This window comes from Rana temporaria, chromosome 8 (assembly GCF_905171775.1).
Source record: "Rana temporaria chromosome 8, aRanTem1.1, whole genome shotgun sequence".
Lineage (NCBI taxonomy): Eukaryota > Metazoa > Chordata > Amphibia > Anura > Ranidae > Rana > Rana temporaria.
The window spans coordinates 84,512,701-84,524,250 of NC_053496.1; the positions used below are offsets into that span (position 1 = coordinate 84,512,701).

General features: G+C 41.4%; 1 protein-coding gene across 3 annotated transcripts in view; it reads left to right on the forward strand.

The window, feature by feature from the left end:
* Positions 1-11,004, forward strand: part of RPP30 (ribonuclease P/MRP subunit p30) — a 31,607-nt gene extending 20,603 nt beyond the window's left edge. For 2 of the 3 annotated variants that reach the window (XM_040362121.1, XM_040362123.1), the window contains exons 9-12: positions 2,452-2,481; positions 2,864-2,901; positions 6,353-6,432; positions 10,288-11,004. In XM_040362121.1, the coding sequence (XP_040218055.1) occupies positions 2,452-2,481; positions 2,864-2,901; positions 6,353-6,432; positions 10,288-10,394 (255 nt within the window). In that variant the 3' untranslated portion in view covers positions 10,395-11,004. Of the gene's footprint in view, positions 1-2,451; positions 2,482-2,863; positions 2,902-6,352; positions 6,471-10,287 lie in introns of all 3 variants that reach the window. The other variant, XM_040362124.1, reaches the window with a different exon arrangement.
* The last annotated feature ends 546 nt before the right edge of the window (positions 11,005-11,550 follow it).

Sequence of the window (11,550 nt, forward strand, 5' to 3'; positions counted from 1 at the left end):
AGGGCTCAGAACTGGCCCCTTCATCCTCATGCCATCTGCTGCTGTTCCTGAGCTCTCCTATTCCTATTCCACAGGGGAGCCTGGGACTGATGCAAGTGGTCGGATCAGCTGCCCACAGAGGAGGAGGAACATCAGTCCCCCCCTCTCTTCTGTGATAAATGAAACTAGAAGTGGCGAGGGATTTTGTTCCAGTTTTGATTCAGTCTTTTACCTGGCCTGTACTGGCCAGGGAAGCATCTGATCAAACTGATCTCTGTTTGATTGGTTAAACATGTTCACCGCTGGTTTTCTCCTGCCAGGAGAAAAGGCATTCAGAAGAGCCCAGTGTGAATAAAGCCCAAAAGCTTGAATGTGCGGGAAGACTGTATAGCTGCCATGTCAGCAGCCCATCATTGATTTTTAACAGGCTGCTGGCGTCTACACAGATCATCAGTCACTCTTGAAAGTTCTGGCGAGAAGCTGCAGTTGGTACACAGCCTAATGATGTTGTCAGCCTCTCCAGGTCAATTTTCCATATTGCTTAGCACGTTAACAATTTGTTTGTCCAGCTGCCTGCATTGTGGCCTTTCTGGAGCATGCAAACACAAACTGTGACAAGGAGATATTGACTTTGAACTCGGACATCTAGTAGGCAAGTCAGCCCACCAGTCTCCACAGAAAACTTAAATGGCAGCTCTGTATTCAGTAACTTTTAGAAACCTTCATTGATTTAAATCCATGTATGTGAAGTCTCTGGTGCAAACTGTACTTCTACAACGTTCAAGGTGGGGAGTATAAAAGAACAAATCTAACATTTCTGACCTGCTATTAGTATGCAGCTTGTGATTGAAAAGTGACGGCTTCCATATGTGGCTTCATCTTTAGTCCTTAAAAAAATATCTTATAGAGACAGGATACTATCTTTTACCCACAAGGACTGTATTTGAACATACAAATTGTGAACAGATGGTAAAGAACCCCGCCTGTCCTTGCTAAACCTGACAAGTGCTGGCGTGTAACACACACAGGTACACTAGGGGGTTGATTTACTAAAACTGGAGAGTGCAAAATCTGGTGCAGCTCTGCATAGAAAACCAATCAGCTTCTAACTTCAGATGGTTCAACCTAAGCTTTGAAAAAAAAAAACTGGCTAATTGTTTTATATTGCAGAGCTGCACCCAGTTTGCACTCTCCAGCTCTAGTAAATCAACCCCACTGCGACATATTTTCTGTGATTCTTTTGTTCTGGCAACAGGCCACACAAGTTTATAATGCTGCGTACTAGCTTCTCTCTGACAATCAAGCAGAAATCTTCCTGAACCCGACACCACGTCCAACCAAAAATATACAAAATATTACTAATCCACCAATTGAACACTGCCCCAGCATGCATTCCTAGTATTTGAAAACAAACGGAAGCCCCCTGCGCTAGCCAGTAATTCACCAGAGAGAACAATAATCAAGCTACATGTTTCAAGGTCTTGGGCTCACTACACATGTTACAATATAAATGTACAAACTCCTTAAAGTGGTTCTAAAGCCTCAAGTTTTTTACCCTAATGTATTAAAGGGGTTGTAAACCTTTCAGTTTTTTCATATGCATTAAGGTGAAAAAACATCTGCTGATTGCCAGCACCCCCTGTTTACTTGCCTGAGCCCTCGAAAGTCCTGCGTCGAACAGTGCTTGATCTTGGCCCCGGTCTTCTCTGCTTTTCATTGGATTGATAGCAGTGCAGCCATTGGCACGTGCTGCTGTCAATCAAATCCAATGACGCGGGGGGTGGGACCAAGTCCGGCATTCATGTCTATGGATGCAAATGCTGGACTCGGGAGCGCCCCCGCAAGGTAACTCCCTTGGGAAAGCGCTTCCTTTATCTGATGCGGGGAGAACCTGAGACAGCCGCCGAGGGACCCAGAAGATGAGGTTCAGGGCCACTCTGTGCAAAACGAGCTACACTGCGGAAGTAAAACGAACAGGAGAAGCGTCGCCAGGACCCACAAAAGGAGGATCGGGGCCACTCTGTGCAAAAACCCTTGCACAGAGCAGGTAAGATGACATGTTTGTAAAGGCTCTTTTTTTTTTAAATAATCATCACTTTAAGATCTCCCAACAGCTTTGTAGTACAAGGCTCTACCTGCTTCAATAATAATTGCATGGGTTATTTAGGTAGGCTCTTAATTTACATAGTTTTGTGGTAAATCTGAAGGAGATTGCAGTTAGATTGTACAGTCAGTTTGTTTGTGTTTGGTTAGTTTAAGACATAGCAACCCCTACCCATTCTAAGGAAAATATATACAGTTTGAATTGTGTTCAGTCATTCTAATGGATACTCCATTTAATAATACATTTAGCTTTTTCCATAAGTTCCCAGATCCGTCTTTGTTCTTAGTAGTAGATTTTATTTGATTTAATCTGCTTTGTATTTTCTGCACATTGATCATTTTGTATATTTTTTATTTTTTTTCATTTAGAACATTATTATTTCAAGTGGTGCCGAAAGGGTAAGTTGTTTCCTTTTTTTCTCTCAATTCCCAGTGATGAAAATGTCTTAAGCAAAAGTAGACAAGGGTTGATATTAAATTTTATATTATTTAGCTACTTTGTCCCTGTTTTCCAGTCATGGTGAATATATAAAACATAATATAAGAGAACCTAGTAACTGTGTGTGTGTGTGTGTGTGTGTGTGTGTGTGTGTAAGTGTGCATGTAGATATTGTAAAATTTAAAGCGGAGCTCCATCCATATTTTGCCAAGTTCCTGAAGGCAAAATATGTATGCCTATGGTAATTCTGTAGCCTTAGCCATATAAACTTTTCCCAAAAAGTGAATGCCTTTTTTTTATCTTTTTAAAACCATTTTTTTTTCCTTTCCTTTTAACTTGCAGCCGCTTGAATTGAGAGGTCCATATGATGTTGCCACATTGTATCCTTTTTAGAGTTGTGATTGTAAATGTTTTTTTTTTTTGCCAGTGTCTGTAAGGTAGTGCTCTTGGAGCATACTTGGAGGTCTGGACAGTTCTATTTAGAATAATAGACTTCATTCGGATCCATTTGAAAAAGCTGTCAGCCAAAGTGGATGGTACCCAAGCCTCATTGGAAGGAGAGAAGATTCCTTGAGGTTTGCCTGTAATACAGCTTTACGGTGCTGGACCCCTTGTAATGAAACCCTGTGCAGTATTTGTTCTGAGCAAGGTGCTTTCCTGCAGGGTGCTATACAGGTCCAGGGAGGTGGACCTCACATTAAGGGGGACCCAGTCCCTGAAGGTCTTTTATGACAAAGCCCATCGTGATGGGTGAAGATTGGACTCCTGTTATGCTCAAAGTCCTGCAGCAGGACTAGTAAGTCTGCATTTTTCTTGCAGTTTCACAAAAAAAAAAAAAAAGAAAGATCTGACTGTCTGGTCTTTTCTCTCAGTAGCCCCTAGGGCTAGAATTGGAAGATAACCACTGATGCCAGTTTCTCCACTTGGTTTGAGGGAGGCTACAGTTCAGTGGACTTGTTCTCCACAGGAGAGAATACTGCCAATAAATATCTTGGAACTTTTGGCCAGTACGCCTTGCTCTGGATTATGAGACAAACCATTTGTAGATTCAATCTGGAAATGCCTCTGCAGGGGCATATATATCAACCACCAGTGCGGCACCAGGAGTCATGGTCAGGGAGGTGAACCTCATTCTGTCTGGGACAGTACAAGTGCTGTCTCTATTGCCAGGGCATATTCTAGGTATAGAATATTGGCAGGGGGAATGGATCTACTAGATTCCAAGTTCAAACAGGTTGTATCCGGGATGAGAGTTCCACTGGCAATAGGGATAGGTGCGTGGGTAACACCTTAGGATCCAGTTCTCCATTATTTGCCCCTTTCCCTCTGTTTTGACTTCTGCCACATCTTTTGCGAAGAATTCAGGAGGTGATAGCGCTGATAATAGTGTTTGCCAAATTAGCCCAGAAGGGCTTGGTACACTGATATAGTGGGTCTTACTGGACACCTGACTCCTTGGACACTCCCAGTCCAGTGGGACCTAATGGTCTTCACTCCTGTATTTCCACACTGTTGAAATCCTGGATGCCAGCTTCGGAGAAATTCAATTACAGAGCTTGGAAATATTTTATGCCTGTGGCAAAGTCAGGAAATGGCACCGAAGAAATATTTGAGTGGGAGAGTTTCTTTTTCTTTCCCCAATCAGTAGGGGAGAGGAGATTTGGCCTTAAGTACTGTTAAGGGTCAGAGTTCATCCCTATCCATTTTTTTCCAGAGGCCATTGTTTCTTACTCCTGGATGCATACTTCATACAGCGTGTAATCTAGACAGTCCCGCCTGTCAGGCCACTCTTGTGTCCTTGGGACTTGAATTTGTTCTTGACTGTCCTTGCAGAGGCCACTTTTTGAACCAATTGGGAGACTGTTAGTCTTTTTATCTCAGAAGGTGGCTTCTTTGGTCGCTATCACTTCACTATGTGCCGATAAATACGGTACCTAACATATCACGCTTTAAAATTGTGCATGCTCGTGGAATGGCGACGAACTACAGTACTTAAAATCTCCATAGGCGACGCTTTACATTTTTTTGACAGTTGCCTGTTTAGAGTTTGAGAGGAGGTCTTGGGCTAGAATTATTGCTCTTGCTCTAACGATCACATGTGGTTTAAACAGTATTTACATTTGCGGGTGTGACTTGCGTATACATTCGCTTTGGAGTGCAAGCATGAAGGGAATGGGGTGCTTTTAAAAAACTCTTTAGTGTTGCGTAAAAAAAAAGTTTCCTGATCACTTTTATTGCTGTCACAACAAATCTAAACATCCCTTGTGACAGTAGTCGACCGTTACAGGTACTTTTTATGGAGGTTATCTGTAGTCTAAAATACCCCAAAACCCTCCTGTGCACTTGAAAGTATCCAAAACGCCAAGATCTGCGTTTTCATGAAAACGTTGGATTTTTTTAAACTGCAGAGTAAACTGGAAGTGGCGTTGTGACGTCGCTTCTGGGTTACTACACCCGAGACCCAATCAAAGCTGATTCTGGCATTGTTCAGGTCACCGGCCAGCCAGATGGTTGCTATTGCAAGAAAGCCGACCTTTGGCTCTAAAAAAAAAAAAAAAAACGGTACAACCACCTAAAGCCAATCGTATACAGGTAAGTGATTTTGCGGCAAGTGGTTAAATCCAAAATCGAAAATGTTAATATATTGCAGATTACCAATCATTAGATGTGGTGGCTGCATTAGTGTGTTTTTTTTTTTTTTTTTTTTGGCTTTTTTCACCCTCTGTTTTTACTTAGTGATCTGGCCAGTAACGCACCTCCTGTATAAGGCCCCTTTCACACTGGGGCGGGAGGTGTAGTGGCAGTAAAGCGCCGCTATTTTTAGCGGCGCTTTACCGTCGGAATTACGTCGGTATTCGGCCACTAGCGGTGCGGTTTTACCCCCGCTAGCAGCCGAAAAAGAGTTAATACCGCTGGCAATGCACCTCTGCAGAGGCGCATTGCCAGTGGTATAGCTGCGGTTTCCCATTGCTTTCAATAGGAAGGAACGGTAAACACCACTCCAAAGATACGGCTAGCAGGACTTTTGGAGCGGTCCTGCTAGCGCACCGCTCCAGTGTGAAAGCCCTCGGGCTTTTACACTGGAGAAACAGCAGCCGCTGTTTCAGGTCGGTTTGCAGGCGATTATTTTTAGCGCAATAGCGCCTGCAAACCGCCCCAGTGTGAAAGGGGCCTTAAAGTGCTCCCACTTTGGATGGAGGGGCAACAGACACCTGCAGACAGCAGCATTGTCAGTCTGGGGGTAGAGGAGTGTTGGATGTACTACCAGATTTAGATACTCTAACAAATTAAACCTGAACTCCAGCTAATACTTTATAGGCAGTTACAGTAACAGTTTTTTTTCCCTTTTGGGGTAAAGGTTTTACATTAAAAATAAATGCAACTGGTCATTGTAAGCAACTCCCTATCTGTGGGAAAGTTGTATATCTGCAATAGACTTGGTGGCAGGATCACCACAAAATATTAGAGCCTAAAAAGAACAAAACTAAAGCAGCCATCACATGTAAGAATTGGTAAGCTGCAATATGGTTGTTTGCTTTTGGGTTTCATACTGCGGTTATCACTCTTGGAAGTATACATCTGCTCTAGACTGAGGTTAAACCACAAAGTTTTAATGAAGCCACCATGACTGTGTGGTCCTACACTGACTAGTGATTATATCTGCATTATCAATGTGCAAGTATCACTGTGTGCCATAATGTAATGCTACGGTAAATGTTTTTTGGAGATTTATATTTGCTCATACATTTTTATCAAATTCCATGAAAACATGTGGTACTAGAATGTCAGGTATATCTCATTCTGTGTTAAAAATTCTAAACATATTATCAGAGGTTTACTGTTTGGATTATCGGAAGGATCTGCAAAGGCTGTTCTGTCTATCAATTGCCGATCTGCACTACTGCATGGTGGTAAGTCTCTATACTAAAGAGGACCTCTTTCATTACAGGTAAGGGCGTCCTTCTTTTTTTTTTTTTTTTATAGCACATTCACTATACAAACTGCTAACGAGTGTCGGTATTAAATTGTTGTGCATTAGAGCTGTAAAGCTTAATACGAAAAAAAAGAGAAAAATAGTAGAATAGTTTTTACAGAGCGTTTAACTTGAAATCTGCTTATTAAAGTAACATATTCCCGAAACTAACCTGATTTAGTCTTTCATGAATTCTTGGCAAAGAGAGGTGGGTTGCTTCCAAACGCCCTTAGCAGATTGTACCACCATTAACTAGGTTTAAAAAGCCATATCCTTCCTCTTCTTTGCATCATGTAAAAGCATATAGCTATAATAACAAATCTCCTTTTTTAGGCAATTTTTTTCTTTGTAACACCATCATTTTGGAAATTCAGATAGAATAACCTGAAGGTCTAGGATTTGGCAGTCTGACATGCAAATGTTGAGCTTATCTAAAGAGTTGGCTTGGATTGCTTGAATTTGAACGTAGGAGAGCCATTTTCAAATGGCTGTCCAAGTAATTATAGTAACTACAGTCCCACATTATGGCCATGATGGTCCAGCTATATTATTTGTTTGATGCTAACGCACTATAGGGTAGAGAATGAAAATTCGAGAAAAATGGAAAGCAACTGCGCTATGTGAATATAGTGAATGTGGGTTAATAAGCAGCAATTAGTACGTCAAACGAACATAAAGAAGGATAAGGAAAAAAATAACTGCGCTAAACCAAAAGTTAGTGTTCATTTAAAGGAAAACTAAGTCGGGCATAAGCCCAAAGATATGTGTTGTTACCTAACAGTAAATTACACAGTGATACGTGCATACATAAAAGAATAAATAAATACACATAAATCTGAGGTGATAATTAAGCTCCAACAGCCTGGAGACTTAATAGTGAATTTCACAATGATACGTGCATGCATGAATAAATAAGTGAATACACATTAATCTAAGATGATAATTGAGCTCCCACGGCCTGGAGACCCAATAAAAAACTTGTGTATATAAAACAGTAACACTTGTGTGTATAAATTAGTAGCACCTATGACAATTGCTGGAAAGGTTCCAATATATGAATTATATCGTTGACAAAATTAAGAATAAAAAAAACAGTCATATAAAAGTTAATTTCTCTAAATTAGTGTCACAAAAGGAAGAAAGAAAGTTCATAGTTGTGTCAGTTTTGAACACCCGTACACAATCCAAACAAGTAGCTATTCGTGATCTATAGAGGCCTTATGTGAATCCACCACCAGCAGTCTAAATCTGCTTACCAGATGTGAAGGTCCCTACGGACCAAGCCCAACATGTAACTCCAAAACAGATGACCTGTTTGTTAGTGATTTCCGGGTACAGCAAACTCCAAATTTAGTGTTCAATGAGACCGATCAGAAAAAGAAAAAGAGATGCTTCCATAGCATAAAACCAGGGATACTTTTATTATACAAAGATTACAAAGGTAATGCACTCACATTTAGGATGATTTGTAAAAGCATTCAGCCATGCAGCTCCGGCCGGACGCTTGCAGGCAAATGGACCGCTCGTGGAGAGGTACGGTGAGAGGGGATGACACCAGCGTGTCGCTCGTTCCGCCCGACGCGTTTCGTGAAAGAATCACTTCGTCTCGAGGCAACGATATTTGTCAACGATATAATTCATATATTGGAACCTTTCCAGCAATGGTCATAGGTGCTACTAATTTATACACACAAGTGTTACTGTTTTATATACACAAGTTTTTTATTGGGTCTCCAGGCCGTGGGAGCTCAATCATCATCTTAGATTAATGTGTATTCACTTATTTATTCATGCATGCACGTATCATTGTGAAATTCACTATTAAAGCGGTGGTTCACCCTCCTTAACAACAGTCTAGCATTACATTCGGCATAGTAGCGCGAGCTACAGTATGCCTGTCTGTATTTTTTTATCCCCGTACTCACTGTGCTATTGTACATTGAAGATTCCGACTCCCGCGGGGAATGGGCGTGCCTATGGAGAGGGAGGATGATTGACGGCCGGCTCTGGCACGTCACGCTCCCCGAAGACAGCCGGAGTAGGTCTCGGCTCTTCACAGCGCCTGCGCACAGGCTATGCGCAGGCGCCGTGAAGAGCCAAGCCTATTTCGGCTATTTCCGGAGAAGCGTGACGTGCCAGGGCCGGCCGTCAATCACCTTCTCTCTCCATAGGAATGCCCATTCCCCGGAATCTTCAATGTACAATAGCACAGTGAGTACGGGGATAAAAAAATACAGACAGGCATACTGTAGCTCGCGCTACTATGCCGAATTTAATGCTAGAGGAAAAAAATAAATATTTTTTTTTTATATAGGGTGAACCCCCGCTTTAAGTCTCCAGGCTGCTGGAGCTTAATTATCACCTCAGATTTATGTGTATTTATTCATTCTTTTATGTATGCACGTATCACTGTGTAATTTAATGTTAGGTAACAACACATATCTTTGGGCTTATGCCCGACTTAGTATTCCTTTAAATGAATGAAAATTCGGTCCATTCAGAAAATGTTTCTTCTAGCGATGGTCCAAGTGTCATATTGGTGCTTTAACTCCACATCGCAGCCTCTAGTGTACGTCACAGACTGACTGATCCCCCCCCCCCGATAGGCTCCTGTCCTGCACAGCACTCCCCCCAGAGCCCTACGTATTCATACAAGACGGAAAGCACAGCCAATCTGGACAACAGGTGGGACTTTTCACGTTAAAGGTGAGTGATTGATTGCTGGGACTGGCCCACTGCGTAACAACCAATCACCACTTCTTAACTTAAAAAGTCCTGCCTTTCCTCCAGAGTGGCCGCTTTTCAAATCTTGTGTGAATAAGACAGGCAGAGTGCGGGGAGGGGCAGTGCAGCGATATTATGGAAGGGACCGACCCATGCGCGGCTGCCATGCTGTGAACATAGCAACAGTAGGCAGGCGAGCCACGGCAGGGAGAAGACACACCAGCAACTATTTGGCAAGGCTTCGGTCCGGGTAGTATGGCTACTGGGGCCGTAACCGGACATCGGTCTGCCATTTAGTGATGCCTGCTATAGGCGATCTGTTTGACAAGTTTATTTTCTGTTGGCTGCCAATAGCCTTTTTATGGGAGTGTTGTGTTGTATCATCATTTCACGGTTTTCCAAGTTTATAGTTAAAATGGTTAGTCTTTATTGTTAAAACTTATAGGAGCCCCAACAGATAGATGGGTATACTTCTCCTGGGGAGATTTAGGGTTAATGGGTTTGTTGGGGATAATCTTTTGTTTTTGAAAATACCAGATTGTTTTTTGGCTATATTGGTGAGAGTTCATTTGGTTTCATGTTAACATTTTGTTTTATTACTTTATTCTTCTGTATGCAAGTAATAATGCACTAAGCAGCAAATATAGCAGTCTTATGCCCGGTAAACACATTTCAGTTTTTTTTTTTTTTTCGTTCAACCCAGCGGGAAGGTAGATGTAGGGAGATTTAGACAAATATGTCTAATTTAAACATATAGTACTCGCACAGACATTTAAAATTAGATCACAAATAGAAAAGGCGGTGACCATGTGTTTACAGGTATACGGTCTGTGCAGTTGCACTGGGCAGGTAAACGCTGATCTTTCTGTTAATGAGAGAGATATCGATTTAACTGTAGCCTGCAGAAACGATGTCACAACAAATGAGGAGGAGGGCTTTTATTCAGTTATGGGGATTTTTTTCCTATATTTTATAGTAATCTGCTGTGCTAAATAAATTTTCATAAAGATGTTCCAACCTAGTAGGCACAGTACACAGTTTAATTAATTATTTGTTTTTATAACCGCAGATACCAGAAAGACTGCTTTTGGCATTACATACACAATGAAGAAACCTCAAGTTGTAGAAGATGAAGGATCAGCAGAGCCAGTTTCCAAAAAAGCTAAAAAGGAATAAAATTTGTGTTTGTGTGTGTGTAGTTTCCACTGTGTTAAAGGCTAAGTTAACCTCATTTAGGGTGTAACATTCAACATACTCCTAGTGACCCACCTTCTGCTGCCAGTGCTCCCCGCTTTGTGACTGTGGGCAGGGGGATCCCCCAAACTCTCAAACCCACTGTTACAATTTAAAAATAGTGCAGCCATGCGGGGCTCCGCCCCCCTGGCCGCTTCATTCACAGTTTCCTGCGAATGAGTTAGACTACAAGTACCGTCGGCCTCTGCTACCGATTGCTTGTATTTCTCAATGAACTGTGAGGGCGCTGGTGAGCATCCTCATAGTTTTTTGATTCTTCCTTCTATTCAGTAACTGATTGCCTGTATCAGAGGTATGGCAGACAGTTTACGGAGTGTCTGCAGGATCCACACATTGCACCCATGATCTACTGATTGCGGTTGCAATGCATTAAAGGTTGCAATTTTTATTTTTTTACAAAGGGTGAAATTGAACCTTTAAACTTTCAAAGTCTTCTTATTTGATTTTTTTTTTTTTGGATGATATATTTTCTGACAGATACGCAGTGTAATTTGTTTAAAGAAAGACAGCTGAGAAGTTCAGAATAGTTTAACAAGTTTATTGTTGAACATTTGTACAGAATAGATCTTTTTTTTCCTTATGAAACCATAAAACAATAATGAAATATTTGATATTTGTATTATTTCTGTTATAATATCAATAATGTTTTTTTTTAAAAATCCTGTTTGTCTCTTGTGTATTTTTGTGGTTTCTCTCTTTCCAAAACTCAGTCAAGATAAATTATTTAGGAGCTCTGGATTGAGTTATAATGTAGATCTTCATTCTGTAAAGTTCTCAGTGTCCTGTTAAAGTGCACAGACCTCCTCAGTGAAATCATAGGTCCTCAATAAGCTGCTGGCCCATCTATGTTGGTTTGGCCTACTAAGGGTCAATGACCACTGGGGATATGTGACAAGTGCACTTGAAGCCACAGTGACACAAAATTCATTCCGTGTTTAGTAGGAATTCATCTTTTAAAATGCAGGAGAGCAGAATTTGTTGCAAGATAACTGCCACTAGGTGGTGATCAAGCACCACTGCTCATCCAGGAATTCAATCTTTCTCATGTTACATAACAGCTTATACATGTGTTTACTTC